At 48.4% G+C, this 19,766-nt stretch overlaps 1 protein-coding gene across 2 annotated transcripts in view; it reads left to right on the top strand.

Annotated features, from left to right (window-relative positions):
- The window catches only part of PLCG2 (phospholipase C gamma 2), a 218,497-nt gene that overhangs the window by 144,485 nt on the left and 54,246 nt on the right, over nucleotides 1-19,766 (top strand). For both annotated transcript variants that reach the window (XM_017888219.1, XM_017888218.1), the window contains 7 exons: nucleotides 848-933; nucleotides 2,901-3,021; nucleotides 8,339-8,507; nucleotides 13,387-13,491; nucleotides 15,651-15,740; nucleotides 16,384-16,559; nucleotides 18,480-18,680. In XM_017888219.1, the coding sequence (XP_017743708.1) occupies nucleotides 848-933; nucleotides 2,901-3,021; nucleotides 8,339-8,507; nucleotides 13,387-13,491; nucleotides 15,651-15,740; nucleotides 16,384-16,559; nucleotides 18,480-18,680 (948 nt within the window). The remainder of the gene's footprint in view (nucleotides 1-847; nucleotides 934-2,900; nucleotides 3,022-8,338; nucleotides 8,508-13,386; nucleotides 13,492-15,650; nucleotides 15,741-16,383; nucleotides 16,560-18,479; nucleotides 18,681-19,766) is intronic.

Genomic DNA, 19,766 nt, shown 5'->3' with positions numbered 1-19,766 from the left:
TTTTTTTTGAGACGTGGTCTTGCTCTGTTGCCCAGGCTGGAGTGCAGTGGTGCAATCTCGGCTCGCCACAACCTCTGCCTCCCTGGTTCAAGAGATTCTCCCGCCTTAGCCTCCCGAGTAGCTGGGACTACAGGCACATGCCACCATGCCCAGCTATTTTTTTTTTTTTTTTTTTGTATTTTTAGTAGAGACAGAATTTCACTATGTTGGCCAGGTTGGTCTCGAACACCTGACCTCATGATCTGCCCGCCTCAGCCTCCCAAACTGCTGGGACTACAGGTGTGAGCCTCCGTGCCTGGCCTCGGAACACAAACTTTAAAAAAAAGTTGAGGTGAATCATGGTGAAGAAGTGCAGTAAGGAGTCATTCTCACGGCAGTTTTGGTGGGTGTGGCTCCTAGCAGAGTCGATTCCACCGACAGTTGTTGAATGCCTGTTCTGTGCCTGGCCTTGGCCCTGATACCAAAAGAAGTGCCCATCTCTGTTTAGACCGAGGACCCAGAGGGTGGCCGCGGGGCTTTGTTAATTCATCTTCTGCAGCTTTTCTGCTTCTGACGTGCTTTGACCAACTTCTCCTCAAAAGAACACGTCCTCTCCATGCTTGCGTTGCCCAGGTGGTCAGCAGTCACCTCCTGTGATTGTGACCTGAGTTCAAAGCTCATGCCCAGTGTGACCGTGGAGTTGTGTATTTCTGTCCTAGGCCTTAGCTTGGAGTCTTTCTAGATGAAGAATTCAGAGCTTTGGGAACTCAGGCTGAGAAGTTCCCCCGCAACACCCCGAGGTGCAGGCTTGGCCCCCCAACCCCTGTGGCTGCCACCCCCTCATGGCCACCTGCCTTCTCTCCTGCAGGTACCTCACAGGTGACCAGCTGCGGAGCGAGTCGTCCCCGGAAGCTTACATCCGCTGCCTGCGCATGGGCTGTCGCTGCATTGAACGTGAGTAGCTCCTTCTTGGCTGAGGTCACGCTCACAGCAAATTGAGGATAACCATGTCGTTGCTCCATGTTTTCTTTCAAATTTTAAAAAAGTTTTAATGGACACATAACAACTGTGCATATTTATGGGGTTAGAGTGTGATGTTTCTTTCTTTCTCTTTCTTTCTTTCTTTTTTTTTTTTTGAGACAGAGTCCCTGTCATCTGTATCTCCTCAGCTTCCTCCTGGGCTGGTTTTAGAGGAAGGCAAACAGACACCCACTGTGTTTTGGCAGCTGGGTCCTAGGTGTGCACAGGTACCCCGTATCACCTGGATTGGGGGGTCTGTGAGCAAATGTGAAAAGAACGATCGGGGCTGGATATGGTGGCTCCTGCCTGTAATCCCAGCACTTTGGGAGGCTGAAGTGGGAGGACTGCATGAGGCCAAGAGTTTGAGACCAGCCTGGGCGACACGGTGAGATTCTGTCATTAGAAAAAGTAAAAAAGTTAGCTGTGTGTGGTGGCATGCACCTGTGGTCCCAACAACTTGGGAGGCTGAGGTGGGAGGATCGCTTGAGCCCAGGAGGTTGAGGCAGTGGTGAGCTGTGATTGTGCCACTGCACTCTAGCCTGGGCAACAGAGCGAGACTCTGTGTCTAAACAGAAAAGAACAGAAGGGTCAGCCGGCATCTGTGGCTGGGCAGATGGCAGAGGCCTTACTTCCCTCCTTCCTTCTCATAGCCTCTCTGGCTCTTTTCCTTCCAGCCTCTCTCTCACCAAAGGCTCATGGGTGCATTTGGTTGAGAAAAGGCAACAACCAGCTGGGCATGGTGTCTCATGCCTGTAATCCCAGCACTGTGAGAGATCGAGGCGGGCGGGTCACTTGAGATCAGGAGATCACTTGAGATCAGTTTGAGACCAGTCTGGCCAACATGGCGAAACGCTGTCTCTACTAAAAATACAAAAATTGCCAGGTGTGATGGTGCACATCTGTAATCCCAGCTACTTGGGAGGCCGAGGCACAAGAGTCGCTTGAGCCCGGGAAGCAGAGGTTGCAGTAAGCTGAGATTGTGCCACTGCTCTCCAGCCTGGGCAGCAGAGGGAGACTTTGTCTCAAAAAAAAAAGGCAACAACCACTGACTTAGGCTCCAGTGTTACCAAAACCACTCATGATGGAAGCAATGTTTTGTAGCAGTTATTCTATAGACTCTCCTCCCTCAGAAAAAAACAAATGTTTAGAAGAAAAGCTTTAAGCATCAGCTTCTGTGCCCTCAGGGTCCAAAAGATTGGGGGTGTTCACCTTCCACATGACCCATTTCTGTTTGAAAATTTTACTGTGAACCTTTACAAATAAATTTCTCACTGCTCTGTATCATTTCCACGGGCAGAAAAGGCAGTCAAGGTTTTCAACAGGCAAAGTCAAAATAAAACACGTGGTAAAAATCTTCTTTAAGAAGAAGCGTTGAGGCCGGGCGCGGTGGCTCATGCCTCTAATCCCAGCACTTCGGAAGGCTGAGGCGGGCGGATCATGAGGACAGGATATCGAGACCACCCTGGCCAACATGGTGCAAACCTGTCTTTACTAAAATACAAAAAATTAACTGGGCGTGGTGGTACGCGCCTATAGTCCCAGCTACTCGGGAGACTGAGACAGGGGAAGTGCGTGAACCTGGGAGGCGGAGATTGCAGTAGGGCGAGATTGTGCCACTGCACTCCAGGCTGGGCAACAGAGTGAGACTTCATCTCTCAAAAAAAGAAAAAAAATAAAATAAAAAGCAGCATTGAAACTAGCTTGTCTTGGACAGCTGCACTTGCATTATGTAAACGCACAGGGAACCCTGCGTACACAGGGAAACCCATGTCCTTGGCAGCTGAATGGAGGGAGTGTGGGCGTCCTTGTCTAGTAACTGAACTGGTGTGTGGGCTGGGGGCTGACCTCGGGGCTGTCGGTGAACACACGTGTTGTTGAGTATGTCACGTTTCTCCCTGTAGTGGACTGCTGGGACGGGCCTGATGGGAAGCCGGTCATCTACCACGGCTGGACGCGGACCACCAAGATCAAGTTTGATGACGTCGTACAGGCCATCAAAGAACACGCCTTTGTTACCTCAAGGTCAGTTGGCTGATTTCTGGGTGGTGTGACTTAAAGAGGAAGGCAGCTAGGATTGCACAGACAGGCAAACACACATAGACGCCTCCCTCCAAATGTAGGAAGGCCTGCGCCCCATCTTGGCCAAAGCTGGTGCCATCAAGTTCTCACCCGAGTGTTGGCGCCCCCTGCAGGCTGAGAGTGCAGGTTACTCCCGGAATCTAGAGCCCCGAGGAGGCTCTGGCTGGGGGAACCCTGTGGCTGCTCAGTGCCCACCCCACCTCCTCATTCTGTCTGGCCCCTACTTTCAGAACCCTTGAAAGAGAAGGAAAGGCTGGGCGCAGTGGCTCATGCCTGTAATCCTGGCACTTTGGGAGTCTGAGGTGTGATCACCTGAGGTCAGGAGTTGGAGAAGAGCCTGGGCAACATGGTGAAACCCCATCTCTACCAAAAATACAAAAAAAAAAAAAAAAAAAAATCAGCTGGATGCAGTGGCATGCACCTGTGGTCCCAGCTACTAGGGAAGCTGAGGTGGGAGGACTGCTTGAACCTGGGAGGCAGAGGTTACAGTGAGCTGAGATTGCACCATTGCACTGCAGCCTAGGCAACGGAGCGAGACCCTGTCTCAAAGAAAAAAAAAAGAGAGGCAAAGAAAGTTAAAATTCCCTTCTGTCCTAATTCCCTCTTTTCTGCCTAGTTGTCACCCCCACCAAACCTGTTTCTACAGGCAGAATCCAAGCAGCCAGTAGTGGTGGTGGTTGGTGTATTTCTTGAATAGCTGCCTGGGGCCAGGCTCTGTGCTAGGCCCTTTGTACATGTGATCATCTTGATTCTTTGCCGCAAAGTGGGTATGGTCATCCCCATTTAACAGATGAGTAAATTGAGGCAAGGAGAGATTAAGTGGATGAGAATATTTAGGTTTGTTTCAAGGGTTTCTAACCTCAGGTCTAATCCTTTTCTGTCGCACTATAAGTTCTTGATTTGGGCTGGAGGTCAACGGAATTGTTCTGTAAAGGGCCAGATAGAAATATTTCAGGCTGGCCAGGCGTGGTGGCTCACGCCTGTAATCCTAGCACTTTGGGAGGCCTGGACGGACGGATCATGAGGTCAGGAGATTGAGACCATCCTGGCTAACACGGTGAAACCCTGTCTCTACTGAAAAATACAAGAAAAAAAACTAGCCGGGCGTGGTGGTGGGCGCCTGTAGTCCCAGCTACTCGGGAGGCTGAGGCAGGAGAATGGCGCGAACCCGGGAGGCAGAGCTTGCAGTGAGCTGAGATGCGGCCACTGCACTCCAGCCTGGGCGGCAGAGTGAGACTCTGTCCCCCCCCCCCCCAAAAAAAAAGAAATATTTCAGGCTTTGTGGGACCTGTGGTCTCTGTTGCAACTATTCAGCCCTGTTGCTGAAGTGCAAAACAGCTGTGGACAAGAGGTAAACAGATGGGCTTGGCTATGTTCCAGTTGAAACTTGAATTACAAATTACAGAAAGAGATGGCAGGCCAGATTTGGGGCGGAGGCCATCACATACTGACTCCTGGTCTGGGTTCCTTATTATTTCTGAGAGCTGGCAGGAGGCCTTCTATAGGCTCAGTGGAATGATAGTTGTCTCTTTTTATCCCTTCTGGAGTACAATAGCACTTACGAGTATGGCTTCTGAATCCTTTTTGCCAAGTTTGAATCCAGCCGTGAAGTACTAGCTTGGGCAAAGCACTTACTATTCTATGCTTCAATTCCCACATTAAAAAACAGAGGTGAAAATTGTGTGCACCTCACAGGGCAGTTGTGAGGGTTAAATGAGATGCCATTACAGCAAGTGCTTAACCCTGCACCTGGCATAGAGTTAGTGTTCAGTCAATAAGATGGATTTTCTTTTTTTCCTTCTTTTCTTCTTCTTCCCTTCTTTCCTTCCTTCTTTTCCTTCCTTTCCTTCCTTTCCTTTCCTTTCTTTTCCTTTTCCTTTTCCTTTTCCTTTTCCTTTTCCTTTTCCTTTTCCTTTTCCTTTTCCTTTTCCTTTTCTTTTCTTTTCTTTTCTTTTCAGATGGAATCTCGCTCTGTCACCCAGGCTAGAGTACAATGGCAGTATCTTGGCTCACTGCAACCTCCACCTCCTGAGTTCAAGTAATTCCCCTGTCTCAGCCTCCCGAGTAGCTGGGATTACAGGCACCTGCCATCATGCCTGACTAATTTTTGTATTTTTGTAGAGACAGGGTTTCACTGTGTTGGCCAGGCTGGTCTTGAACTCATGACCTCAGGTGATCCTCCTGCCTCAACCTCCCAAAGAGCTGGGATTATGAGCATGAGCCACTGCGCCCAGCCCGACTGGTTATTTTTATTGAATTTACCGCAGATGTCCCTCGAGCTGGGTGGAGGTGTTGCTCTGAGACAGTGAAATTATGGACGTCTTTTCCCACTTGGCGAAAACCTTTCAATGAAAGCATATGATGTCTCCATCGCAGTGTTCTCCCCCGTAGGACCCCAGCCCTTCTTAGTGCCAACCTCCAGCAGGCAGATGGAAGGAGCCTGTATTACCAGACACTGTGGAGGGGCTGCTTACACTGCTTTGCGAGTTTGCTTTCCTTTTTAGGACATAGGTGCTTATGGTTGTGAGTTGATAGTCACTCACTGAACATTATCTCATTCATGGCTAGAGAAAGTTTTTCTGGTTAAAATAGGCCTGGAATCATCTAACACCTATAGGGCTAGAACTCTGTAATTAAACATTAATGCATTAATTTTTTTTAGCAAAGGCATCCTTATTGGTATTAAGAGGGATTTAAAAAAATGATTGCAAGCAGCATTCATTTGAATGGTTCACATTTTGCTGCCAGTTAAGTTTTGATACCAACTTACTAGCCTTTGTTCTAAAAGCTTTTTAGCTGTTGTGTTCTAGTAAGGGTGTATGGGTCAGGGTCGGGGAATGAGCTGGGTCCATGCTTCCCAGGAGTGATGAGGCTGTGATTTACTTGAGCTGGAACATGGTTCAGGATTTTATTTTTATCATCGTCAGTTTATTTTCACTTTTACCTTCATTTCTATCGAGTGATGTGGTTTCCTGTTTATGGAAGTGACATGGTTACCTTTAGAATAATTTTGTTTTCGGCTGGGCGCGGTGGCTCACGCCTGTCATCCCAGCACTTTGGGAGGCCGAGACAGGTGGATCACAAGGTCAGGAGATCGAGACCATCCTGGCTAACACGGTGAAACCCCGTCTCTACTAAAAATATAAAAAATTAGTCGAGTGTGGTGGCGGGCGCCTGTAGTCCCAGCTACTCTGGGAGGCTGAGGCAAGAGAATGGCGTGAACCCGGGAGGCGGAGCTTGCAGTGAGCCGAGAGACTCCGTCTCAAAAAAAAAAAAAAAAAAAAGAATAATTTTGTTTCATAGTGAATGCCATCCACAAGCCTCAGATGGATTCTCGGTGGGAAAAACCCCATCTAGACACTATGTTTCTTGGATAACTGGGGAAATTTGAGTATGTCTAATGATGAGTATGTCTAGTGATCATTGTTTAAAGATAATTTCCTGGGGTGACATGGTGTGGCGAAGTCGGGGGATGCTCTTGTTCTTAAGAGATACCTGTGGAGGATGTCCGCGCCTCATTTCAGATGCTTCAGGAGGAAACGTAAATACACGTATAAATGAAATATAAATATAGGCCGGGCGTGGTGGCTCACGCCTGTAATCCCAGCACTTTCGGAGGCCACGGTGGGTGGATCAACTGAAGTCAGGAGTTTGAGACCAGCCTGGCCAACATGGTGAAACCCTGTCTCTACTAAAAATACAAAAAATTAGCTGGGCGTGGTGGTGGGTGCCTGTCATCTCAGCTAGTCAGGAGGTTGAGGCAGGAGAATTGCTTGAACTTGGGAGGCGGAGGTTGTAATGAGCTGAAGTCGTGCTATTGCCCTCCAGCCTGGGCAATGAGTGAAACTCCATCTCCAAAAATGTAAAAATAAATAAATAAATGAGTTTTCTGCTCCCTCAGGAGGAGTGTGCATGTGTATATGTACACACACACACATAAATATATATATGCGTATATATGTATGTATATGCATGTACTAATATGTGACTGTATACATACACACACGTTCACATGATACAGACAGAGATAGGTGATCCTTATTGGTGAATTCTGTAACTGAATTGACCTGCTTGCTAAAATTGACTTGTAACCCCAAATCAAACCTCAAAGCACTCTGAGGTCATTTTGAGACATGCACAAAGTGTGGGAAATGAGACTCACGTGATGCACGCGTGTTCAGCTGAGGTTAAGCAAAGCAGCGCTCCCCTTCCTGGTCTACAGCATGAAAGCTTCAGCAAGTGTCCTTCTCACCGTCTGTCGAGTGCCACATTGTTCCTGTTTTTGAGCTTTTTCTTAGTGATTTTGCTGTTCAGATGGCCTGAAGCACAGTGCTGAGGACTGCCTGGTGTTCCTGAGCATGAGAAGGCTGTGATGTGCCCGATGGAGAAAATACCTGTGTCAGCTATGCTTCATTCAGGCACAAATTGCAGTGATGCTGGCTGTCAGCCCGATGTCAGTCAACAATATATACCAAATGAGGTGTCTTGAAACAGAAACACACATAAAACAAGGTCAGATTTTGATCCGTTGAGGTAAATGTTGTGACCACAGGCTCCAAAGGCCCTGACCCTGTATTTCCCCTTAGGAGCAGTGGCTCAGGTATTTGCCAATCAGTGTTGGTGGTGACTTTATGGACCATAACCTCAATAGATGAGAAAAATCAACTCTAGATGCACACACACAAATGATCTATAAATGCAGACACCTTATATAAATATACATATGTACACATACAAATAATAAATGTATGCATGCATACATATGTAAATTACCTATGTGTGCATATGAATGAGAATATATGAAACCAATACACTTTATAAATAAAGAAAATAATAAATATACTAAAGTAGGTAGATGCGCACATGGGACAATGTCAACGCTGGTGACCCTAGGTGAAGCTTACATGGGTGCTTATTGCACTGTCTTTGATCTTTTCTGTAAGTTTGAAATTAAAAAAAAATTAGAGACTTTTTTCTGTAAGTTTAAAGACTTGAACGGATGGGAAAAAAAAAGAGAAAAGGTGCATTCTGGGGTATGGGGAAGCTCCTCAATCAGACTGCAGCTGTTCTGAGTCCCAAGGCTTGTGCCCTCACACCCAGGGTGAGGTCCTCTCCTTCTGGGAGGGCAGATGTGGGGGCTGTGCCCCGAGCAGCACCCGGTTTCTGTTGCCCCAGGGCCGAGCTGCCCTGGCCCCTCTGTGGGGCAGATGCAGAGGTGCCTGCTCCCCCTGCCGAGCTGCCCACCCTCTTCCGCCTGCAGCTTCCCAGTGATCCTGTCCATCGAGGAGCACTGCAGCGTGGAGCAGCAGCGTCACATGGCCAAGACCTTCAAGGAAGTGTTTGGCGACCTGCTGCTGATGAAGCCCACGGAGGCCAGCGCTGACCAGCTGCCCTCGCCCAGCCAGCTGCGGGAGAAGATCATCATCAAGGTAGGCACCCCGGGTGCTGCTGTCAGCTGTCCAGGGAGCCCAGTGGCTCGGTTCCCTGGCTCTGGGTCCCATTCACCAGTTCTGTGTCCTACTGGGCCTGCTCCAGGTCGTACTCTACAGGCTCAAACCTGCTCTCCTTACTAACACTGTGACCTCAGGCAAAGTGATTGACCTTTGGGAGCCTCTGTTCTCACCATTCTCAGGGGGAGATAATACTAGAACCCACCTGGCCAATTTGCTGGAAGCATCATGTGAGGGAAGGCGTGCACAGTACGTGGAACTGCGCCTGTCCTGTAGTTGGTGCTACGTTAAAGGCTAACTTGTTATGGTTTCTTCGTTCATTGGTGAACCTTCCCCACCCTCTCTCGGAGTCAGCCTTATTCGAGATGCTGGAGGTGTCCAGTGACTTGGGTGCTGTTTCTGTGATTGGAGCTTCCAGTTGTGTGGGAGGCGGGCAGTTGCTAGAAAATGCTGAGTGCAGCAATAGAGCTGTTATTCCTAGTGCTACAGGGGAGATGAATGATTATATCTGTGCCTAGGGATGCCACGGTAACATTTGGATGTTTGAATTATTAGGATAAAGAGACCAGATATGCAGTGGCTTAAAGCACAGAAGAGTTTATTTCTTCCCCACACGAGGGAGAATGTTCTGTGAGTTTTGAGCTCTAACCCACAAGGTGATTCAGGGACCTGGGACCCCCACATTCTGCTCTACCATCTCTCAGGGCAGCAGTTTTCAACTTGGGTTTTACAGACCCCCAAAGAATCCACGGTTAGAATCAGAGGGGCATGTGAACTTCAACAGAAAAAAAATTACATCTTTATTTGTTTAACCTGTACATAAAACTTAATACTTCCTTCCATTATGAACGTTGGCAGCAAGCCACTTGGGGGCTCTGTCACCAGTGGAAGTCATGAGTATTTTCATATCACATTTACAGTTACTGCAAATATTTCAAAATAATGTGCTCGTCATCACTTTGGAATTATGGAGGTTATTAGATCTGCCTCTAGATCTTATTTAAGATGTTAATAAAGAAACACATCTATTAGTGTATTGCAAATATTTATTTAATATTTTTTATTTTTTTGGAGATGGAGTCCCACTCTGTCCCCAGACTGGAGTGGAGTGGCGTGATCTTGGCTCACTGCAAGCTCTGCCTCCTGGGTTCATGCCATTCCCCTGCCTCAGCCTCCCAGAGTAGCTGGGACAACAGGCGCCACCACTACGCCCCGCTAAATATTTTTTGTATTTTTAGTAGAGACGGGGTTTCACCGTGTTGACCGGATGGTCTCGATCTCCTGACTTCGTGATCTGCCCGTCTCTGCCTCCCAAAGTGCTGGAATTACAGGCGTGAGCCACCGCGCCCGGCCTATTTAATGTCTTAATCATGTTTCAATATAATCGAGTTTCCTTTGTAATTTTATGCATTATTATTCTGAGAAAGGGGTCTGTAGCCTTCTCCAGATTTTGAAGGAGCTCATTACACAAAAATGGGACTTTGCTTTGTCCTTGTTTGTGTGGTAGACACTGGGTCTCAGGCACATCCGAGTTCCAGCTCAGAGCACGGGAACTCCAAGGGTGTCAGGGCAAATGGTTTCTGGTAAGCAAATCAGCTGTCCCGTCCTTTTGTGTTCTGTGCGTGAGAACTCAGTCGTGTTACCTGCAAGGGCAGTGGAATCTGAAGTCCCTAGTGGTCAGCCTTTCATGGAAGGAGCGAATGTGAATTTTGTTGACATTCCCACAAGCTCATGGGGAAGGACAAACAGCTGTTTCCTAGGTATTTCAGTGTGTTCATGCAGCTGTCACAAAATACCATAAACTGGGTGGCTTATAAACAACAGGCACTGATTTATCACGGTTCTGGAGGCTGGAAGTTCAAGGTCAGGGTGCTGGTATGAGAGTCCTCTTCCAAGTTGTAGGCTGTCAACTTCTAGTTGTGTCCTCACATGGTGAAAGGAGTGAGGCAGCTCTCTGGGGCCTCTTTTATTTTTAAATACTTACTTATTAATAAATAACCATCTGGGTCATGGAGATATCTTTGGCCTCTTTTATAAGGGCACCGTTCCAATTCATGAGAGCTCTACCCTCATTCGCATTCATGAGAGCTCTACCCTCATTCCCACTCATGAGAGCTCTACCCTCATTCCCATTCATGAGGACCCTACCCTCATGACCTAATCACCTTCTGTGTTAACCCATTCTCACACTGCTCATAAAGACATACCCAAGGCATACCCAAGGCTGGGTAATTTATAAAGGAAAGACATTTAATGGTTCACAGTTCCACATGGCTGGGGAGGCCTCACAATCATGTCAGAAGATGAAGGAGGAGCAGAGTCACATCTTACATTGTGGCAGGCAAGAGCGCTTGTGCAGGGAAACTCCCATTTATAAAACCAGATCTCATGAGATGTGTTCACTATCACAAAAATAGCAGCTGAAAGACCCGCCCCCATGATTCAGTTACCTCCCACTGGGTTCCTCCCATGACGTGGGAATTATGGGAGCTACAATTCAAGATGAGATTTGGGTGGGGACACAGCCACCACCTTCCAAAACCACCATCTCCAAATACCGTTACACTGGGGATTAGGTTTCAACATATACATTTTGGGAGGACACAGACATTCAGACCATAGCAGTAAGCAGAGAAGGGGGATGTCCTACCAGGTTGGGGGAATAGCACACACAAGGGTGTGGGTGGTGTCAGCATGTGGCATATACCCTCAATTGTCACTGGGTCACCAAGATACATTGGGCACAATCCTTGTGTTCCAAGAAGTCATGGTTTGGTAGGGAGACAAACCCATCAATAGAGAAACACCAGGCAGTGCAAGGAGCTTTGGCTAAGCCCAACCAGAGGAGGGGATGTTGGTGCCCCCATGGGTAAGAGTGTCAGTGCACAGGGAGTGTTTGGCCAAGACAGTGACCCTCAAGGTACAGATGTTTGCTTAAGCAGGAGATCAGCTGTCAATTGTCTTAGCCTTGCAGATGAGAAGTGTGAGGCCTGGAGAAGTGCAGCCACCTGCTCAGGGTCATGAGTTAACAAAATAGCTCCCGCACTGTTTGCGCCCAGGCAGTTGTTTCGGAGATGCCAAGGGATGCTTCCAGGCAGGATAAGGGGTGGATGGAGCTTGGCCATGGAGGGTCCATGGCTTCTCAGGCACCTGGTTGGTGACTCTTCAGGGCAGCCTGGTTGCATTTGCTCTTCCCTGCTCCCAGCTCGTTCCTTCTGTTTCCATTAGGATGGCTTGCTCTGTGTTCCCAGGGATTTTTCAGCTCTTGTTCTAGGATGCAAAGTACTGAAGGCCCCTTTTAGAGCACCCTCTGCCCCACCCCTGATATGCTGTGGCTCACTTCTTTCTATTTCAAGAGATGAGGTGGAAATGGCATTGGCCAGTCACCTCGTACCATGCACTGGTCTAGGCATGGTCATATATATCTTCTTCCTCAGTCTCGTCACGACACTGTGGGATGAATAACCTCAGCCCTTGCCCACTTTACAGATGTGGACATTGAGATTCAGAGGTTAAATAGCTCAGCCAGGGTCTCACATTTAGTATTTGCTGAGGAAATTATTCAAGGTCAAGGTGGTCTGCCTTCAAAGCCTGTTTTCCCCTGCCTGTATCATGTATCATGCTGCCATTCACAACGGGACACTGAGGTCCTGCTTCACTGTTGACACTTATTTTTCACGTTCTTTGACTTACGGGATCCCACAGGGGCTGCCACATCCCCATTTTACGAGACAGATTACTGAGACTCCGATGGTGACTCAGCCAAGGTCACATGGCCAGTAAGGTAATAGGCCCTGAATTCAAATCTGGATCTGACTCTCCATCCTGAGCTCCTTCACCAGGTTACATGACCCTCAACTTACAGACACTTGCCTGAGTGAGAGGCCAGGTGTCATCACTGTCTTAATCTTGCAGATGAGAAGTCTGAGGCTCAGAGAAGTGCAGCCACTTGCCTGGGGTCACACAGCTGGTCGAATAGCTGCAGTGCTGTTTGCGCCCAGGTCGCCTTAGTCTAATCCCCAGCGGGTCTCCTGCCATCCTGCCCAGCCTGTTCCCTCTGGACTGCAGCCTGCCTTTCCCTCTGTGTGCTGGAGAAGGCTGGGCACAGGGGGTGTTGTGTATTCACTGAGTATCAACAGAGCACTTACTGTCTGCTAAGTGCTCTTCTAGCACAGGAGACTCAACAGGAAGCAAAATAACATCCCTGCCCTTATTGGGCTTATATTCTAGCCGTGAAGACAGAAGACAATCACATGGTGTGTGTAGGGCTAGAAACGTGAGACGAATAAAGCAGGCCTGGGGCTAGAGAGTGGCAGGATGGGAAGGGGAGTGTGGGTTATTTTTATTTATTTATTTATTTATTTTTGGGACAGAGTCTCACTCTGTTGCCCAGACTGGAGTGCGGTGGTGCAGTCTCAGCTCACTGCAACCTCCACCTCTCAGGTTCAAGCATTCTTACTGCCTCAGCCTCCCGAGTAGCTGGGATTACGGATGCGTACCACCACGCCTGGCTAATTTTTATATTTTTGTAGATACAGGTTTTCGCCATGTTGGCCAGGCTGATCTTGAACTCCTGAGTTCAAGTGATCGGTCTGCTTCAGTCTCCCAAAGTGGTGGGCTTATAGGCGTGAGCCACTGTGCCTGGCCAGTATAGGCTATATTTAGATGAAGCTATAAGGAAAGCTCCTCCTCCTTGTTCAGGGTAACCTGGAGAGCTGAACAGACTAAGAGGGAAGCCGGGCAGCAAGAACAGGCAGTGCAAAGGCCCTGGGTGGGAAGAGGCAGATGAAGGCTGCTGGCTCGAAGACCTAAACTTGGGTCTCCATGGAGACAGTCTGTGTGTATGTTTTCCCCTCAGCACAAGAAGCTGGGTCCCCGAGGCGACGTGGATGTCAACGTGGAGGACAAGAAGGATGAGCAGAAGCAACAGGGAGAGCTGTACATGTGGGATTCCATCGACCAGGTGGGCCTTGGTCCCTTCCCATAGCCACTGTGGCCACCCCCCTCGCAGCTGCTGCTTGGAGCCTTGCTGGGAGCTCTGAGAATATTCCTGTCTTGTTCCCATTTTTAGTCAAGTGAGTTTTTGCCATGCAAATTTACCTTCCTACTTAAACTTTATCTATTTAGTGGGACAGGGTCTCACTCTGTCACCCAGGCTGGAGTGCAGTGGTGTGATCATGGCTCACTGCAGCCTTGACCTCCCAGGCTCCAGCAATCTTTCCACCTCGACCTCCCTGAGTCTCTGGTACTGCATGTGCGCACCACCACGCCTGGCTAATTTTTTGTATTTTTGCAGAGACGGGATTTGGTCACGTTGCCGAGGCTGATTTCAAACTCCTGGGCTCAAGCAGTCCTCCCATCTTGGCCTCTCAAAGTGCTGAGATTATAGGCATGAGCCGCTAAGCCTGGCTAACTTTATTTTCCTTTTGCATTTTTAATGTTTTATTTTGAAATAATTTTAGATTCAATATAATATATTTACATACACACACAAATGGTATGGGATATTCCCATTTACCCTTACCAAGCTTCTCCAAATGTTATTAATAGCATCCTACATAACCACAGTATAATTAGCGCAATCAGGAAATTAACAGTAGTACAATGCTAATAATTAGTTTATAGACTGTATTTCAGTGTTACCACTGTGTCCACTCAGGCTGTTTTCCTGTTTCGGGATCCAGTACCTGTTGCTGTGTGCACTTAGGTTGCCCTGACTCCCTCGTATCCTCCAATCCAGGGTTGTTCCCCCAGAAAGCGTATTTTTCAGGCTCTAATGCTGCTTCTATCCCTTTACCTAATGTGTATATCCATGTTGAGTATGTTTTTACATGTCTTCTTGTATCCTAGATATAAATATAACAACGGCAATATTTATTATTTATTTTAGATAGTCTTGCTCCATTGCCCAGGCTGGAGTGCAGTGGTACCATCTCAGCTCACCACAGACTCCACCTTCCGGTTGAAGTGATTCTCGTGCCTTAGCTTCCTGAGTAGCTGGGACCACATGCGTGCACCACCATGCCCTGTTAATTTTTGTAGTCTTAGTAGAGATGGTGTTGCACCATGTTGGCCAGGCTGGTCTTGAACTCCTGATCTCAAGTGATCTGCCCACCTCGGCCTCCCGAAGTGCTAGGATTACCAGCGTGGGCCACTGTGACCAGCCAAAAATGGCAATATTTAAGTAAAGAATTAAGTTGGGCCAGGCACGGTGGCTCATGCCTATAATCCTAGCACCTTGGGAGGCTGAGGCGGGCAGATCACGGGGTCAGGAGATCGAGACCATCCTGGCCAACATGGTGAAACCCCATCTCTACTAAAAATGCAAAAATAAGCTGGGCATAGTGGCACGTGCCTATAGTCCCAGCTACTCGGGAGGCTGAGGCAGAAGAATTACTTGAACCTGGGAGGAAGAGGTTTCAGTGAGCTGAGATCAAGCCATTGCACTCCAGCCTGGGTGACAGAGGGAGACTCTGTCTCAAGAAAAAAAAAAAAGGGCAGCACACCTATGTGGCACATGTATATGTGTGTAACAAACCTGCACATTGTGCACATGTATCCTAGAACTTAAAAGTATAATACAAAAATAAAAATAAAAACATTATTAAAAAAAAATTTTCTGCATACCCTGCACCCAGCCTCCTCTCACATTAACATCATGCATGACAATAAAACAGTGACCAAAACTAAGAACTTAACACTGGTACTTTACAGTAAAACCAGAGACTAAATTTTACCAGTTAAAAAAAAAAAAAAGTCATTAAGCAACAAGTAAATATTGAAGGTAAGATCTCTAGACAAACTGGACAGAAAATCCTGAAAGTCTTATAAGGTAGATGAAATAGAAAAGAAAATGATGACGAGTTGTACCTACCTTAGACACATGGATTTAAAAAGTCCAAAAAGAAGCTCAAATACTAAAAGCAGCTCAAAATGCATCAATATTTTGAAAAAGAAATGCCTTGAAGAGAATTGAATTCAGAGAAGTCACCATAAATGTCTATGAAACTGGGAAAAGCACATCCACAGTAGATGCTGGGGTGATGCCCTGCAGGGCCTCTGGGCTCCAGAGTTGATGAGGTAGAGGCCTTGGGGGGCACTAATACCTGTTTCACTTTCTAGAAATGGACTCGGCACTACTGCGCCATTGCCGACGCCAAGCTGTCCTTCAGTGATGACATTGAACAGACTACGGAGGAAGAAGTGCCCCAGGTAGGGGGCACCCTAGCCACATAGGGAGGAGGTCCCCAGGGGCCCACAAGGACCAGCCAGCCCCCGGGACCTCCTTCCCATGTGGATTCTCTGGCTTCAGCTGGCAAGGGGATGCTCAGCTGAAGAAGTTGCTGCTACTCTGGGTACCATGGCCTGGTTGGCTCGTCTCTGATTGGCTGGCTGCCGCAGGTGGTTTAACCAGTGAGGTTCAAGATGCTTTCCTGCTCTCTAAAGGGCCTGATTGGCCTTAGATGGAGGCCGGTGCTCTGGCTTGGTCCCGGGCTTTCCTGTTGCCCTCTCCTCCAGCTGTGGTCATCTTTCCCGCTGTTTACTTCTGCAGCCCCTAGGGCATCATGGCTCTCAGACTTCCCATAGAACAGAATGGAGGGCTATGCTAGGAACCCCTCACTCCATGTCTCAGGATGTCAGGAGGCCACCATAAATGAGGGCTCTCAGGAGTGGGAGGCAGGTGGAGGAGGGTAGTGGGTACTGTTTTGCTAGAGCCCTTCTGGTGGGGACCAGCTGAGACTGGCCTCTCTATGCTATCTGGTGCCCTGGGTCAGGGTGAGACAGAAGGACCTGTCTAGTGATGCTGGGGTTTGCTCCAAGGCTTTCAGAAACCCCTCCTCTCTTTGCGGCCCAGGATATACCCCCTACAGAGCTACACTTTGGGGAGAAATGGTTCCACAAGAAGGTGGAGAAGAGGACGAGTGCCGAGAAGTTGCTGCAGGAATACTGCATGGAGACAGGGGGCAAGGACGGCACCTTCCTGGTTCGGGAGAGCGAGACCTTCCCCAATGACTACACCCTGTCCTTCTGGTAATGCCCCCGACCCAGGGAACACCTGCCTTCTCCTCCACGCCGGCCGGATGAGGCAGGGTGGCAAGTGGTTCCAGCTCAGGCAGGAATTGGGCAGGCTGGGACCTGAATCCCAGATTTCATTTGTCAAGCTCTTCTAGGCTGGGACAAGGGTGAGGTAGGTGTGACTCACCTGGGCACAGTAATCCAGATTAATGAAATTTCAGGGCAATCTTTTAAAAAATCAAAAGTAATGCAAAAAAGTCTGTGATGAACAAAATATGAACATTTTAGACAAAGACAAAATCTGACCCTGCACTTAGATGATGTGGCCTCACTCACTTCCCCCGGTCCTGGCCCTGGAGTGGGTCATGCAGCTCTGGATGATTCAGACAGCCTTCTAGTGTCTCCGTCTCCTCCGTAAAAGGGGGACGCTAGGGCTGTCCTTTTGAAGCTGTCATTGGCTGTGATGAGCTTGTGCATTCATTCATCCACTCACTTTTCCATGTCTCAGTGCATTAAAAGATACTTCTTGAGGGCGTGCCCTGTGCTAGGTGCAGTACTTACGCCAGACAGACAATGTCTTTGTCCTCCTGGACATTAGCGTCTTTCGAAGGAGATGGGCAATGAAAAAGTAGTCACTCAAATGATATGCAAGTATAGTTGCGACGAGTGCAATGAAACAAGGCCAGATAAAGGGACCTCCCTCCCTTTATTGGGGGAGTTTAATGTGAGTTGGGATTTATGAAAGTCTGTGAGAGAAGGCGCTGATGTCACGATGTGGGGAATGGTCTGGAAAACCTTCCTGAAAGAAGATGAGACCTGAAAGAGGGAAATTATAATTCTGTCACTTAAAAAAAAGTTGTGATGGGGTCTTGCTCTGTCACCAAGGCTGTAGTACAATGGTGCAATCTCGGTTCACTGCAGCCTCGAACTCCTGGCTAAAGCAATCCTATCTTAGCCATTTAAGTAGCTGGGACTACGGGCACATGCCACGACACCTGGATAATTTTTAAATTTTTTGTAGAGCTGGAGTCTCACTACGTTGCCCAGGCTGATTTTGAACTCGGCTAAGCAATCCTCTGGCCTCAGCCTCCTAAAGCACTAGGATTACAGCTGTAAGCCATTGCACCTGGCTGAAAATTAGAATACTAATAACACGCAAATAATACTGGACACCTAAATGATGTTTACCATGTGCTGGGCAGTACTCCAGACACCTTGTGTGTGCGGTCTTGTTTGCTCTTCAGGATGCCTCTTTAAGGTGGACACCGTTATCATCCCTGTCAGACCGCTAGGGTAGTAATACACCATGGCTCAGGATGGGTGACCTGCTCCAGGACACTTAGCTCATATGTGGCAGAGCTGGGATTTGAATCCAAGCATCCTGGCTCTAGAGAAGCAGTTATATAGATAAGAGGGGGATGGGGGTAGGGTGGGTGGGGTGTGGGAAGTAGGGAGAATGTTCTAGAATCCAGGCTGAGGGTCTAGCCTATACTAAGACCCTGCATGCGTTTTTTTTTTTTTTTTGAGATGGACTCTAGCTCCGTCACCTAGGCTGGAGTGCAGTGGCGCGATCTCAGCTCACTGCAACCGCCACTTCCCGGGTACAAGTGATTCTCCTGCCTCAGCCTTATAAGTAGCTGGGATTACAGGCATGTGCCACCATTCCTAGCTAATTTTTGTATTTTTAGTAGAGACGAGATTTCACTGTGTTGGCCAGGCTAGTCTTGAACTCCTGACCTCAGGCGATCCACGCGCCTCGGCCTCCCAAAGTGTTGGGATTACAGGTGTGAGGCACTGCGCCCAGCCTCCTGTGTCTGTTCTAGGAGCAGAGGGAAGGTTGTGTGGCCACATGTGATGTCCCCGCCTCTGAGGCCCTGGCTGCCGCAGTGACCCGGCCTGTGTTCTCCCAGCCCTGATGGTGTTCTCTCCCTGCAGGCGGTCAGGCCGGGTCCAGCACTGCCGGATCCGTTCCACCACGGAGGGTGGAACCCTGAAGTACTACCTGACTGACAACCTCACCTTCAGCAGCATCTACGCCCTCATCCAGCACTACCGCGAGACGCACCTGCGCTGCGCCGAGTTTGAGTTGCGGCTCACGGACCCTGTGCCCAACCCCAACCCCCACGAGTCCAAGCCGTACGTGTCTGAGGGTGGAGCAGGAGGCAGGCGGTGGTCGGGTTAGCTCCTCCAGGCAGAGAAGCTGGCCTGGTGGTTCAGCCGGGCCAGACCCCCAGGACACCCTCGCCTGGGCCCATCGGCGTCTCAAAGTTGCCGAGGTGGCGGGTTTCCAAATTCCTGGCACCATGAGCTGTGTCCTTTTCTCTTTTCTTTGTTTCCTCCCCTCTCTTTTCTCCTTTCCCTTTCTTCTACTTTGTCTTCATAGCCCCGAGGCTTTGGGCTTTGATTTTCAGAGGGTCATTCTGGCCCAGGATATCCTCCTACCTTTCAGAGCTCCTTCCTGTTTGTTCTGAAAATGAACAAGAAAACAATGATGGTAAAAGTCTCCCTTTGATTTTTTTGTCTAGTGAAATGAGTATCAAGGTAGGCCTTGTGAAGGGTCAGCAAATCCCGGGAATAAAGAAGAAACAATTTTTAGGCAGAAAGCTGTTAACATGTACATTTCCGAGGAGGCCGTATTACTTATAGCAACTTTTTTTTTTTTTTTCACTTTTCTGTCAAATTTTCCTATGGATTGCCTCTTAAAACTTGCTATTTCTTAAGAAATAACCTGAAAACTACCCAAAATCCCATGAAACTCCTGCTGTGCTCTCTGTCTTCGGTTTTCTGAGACATGTGGTAATAACTGTGCCTCACTAGGAACCTGGCCTTTCATCTTTGGGCTGCTTGGGTGGATGAACAGAAATCAGTTTTTTGAGACTGGGTGTTGCTCTGCTGCCCAGGCTGGAGTGCAGCGGAACAATCAGGGCTCACAGCAGCCTCGAGCTCCTGGGCTCAAGTGATCCTCCCACCTCAGCCTCCTATCTGGAACTACAGGTGTGTGCCACTGTGCCCAGCTAATTAATTAATTTATGTTGAGACTGGGTCTTGCTCTGTCTCCCAGGCTGGAGTGCAATGGCATGATCTCAGCTCACTGCAACCTCTGCCTCCCAGGTTCAAGAGATTCTTGTGCCTCAGCCTCCTGCGTAGCTGGGATAACAGGCGCATGCCACTGGGCCTGGCTAATATATATATATATGTATATATATATATATATATATATTT

This window comes from Rhinopithecus bieti, unplaced genomic scaffold (assembly GCF_001698545.2).
Source record: "Rhinopithecus bieti isolate Rb0 unplaced genomic scaffold, ASM169854v2 scaffold_17826, whole genome shotgun sequence".
In the NCBI taxonomy this organism is placed as follows: Eukaryota; Metazoa; Chordata; class Mammalia; order Primates; family Cercopithecidae; genus Rhinopithecus; species Rhinopithecus bieti.
The sequence above is the reverse complement of the archived record's forward strand: the minus strand, read 5'-3'. Positions and strand labels throughout refer to the sequence as shown.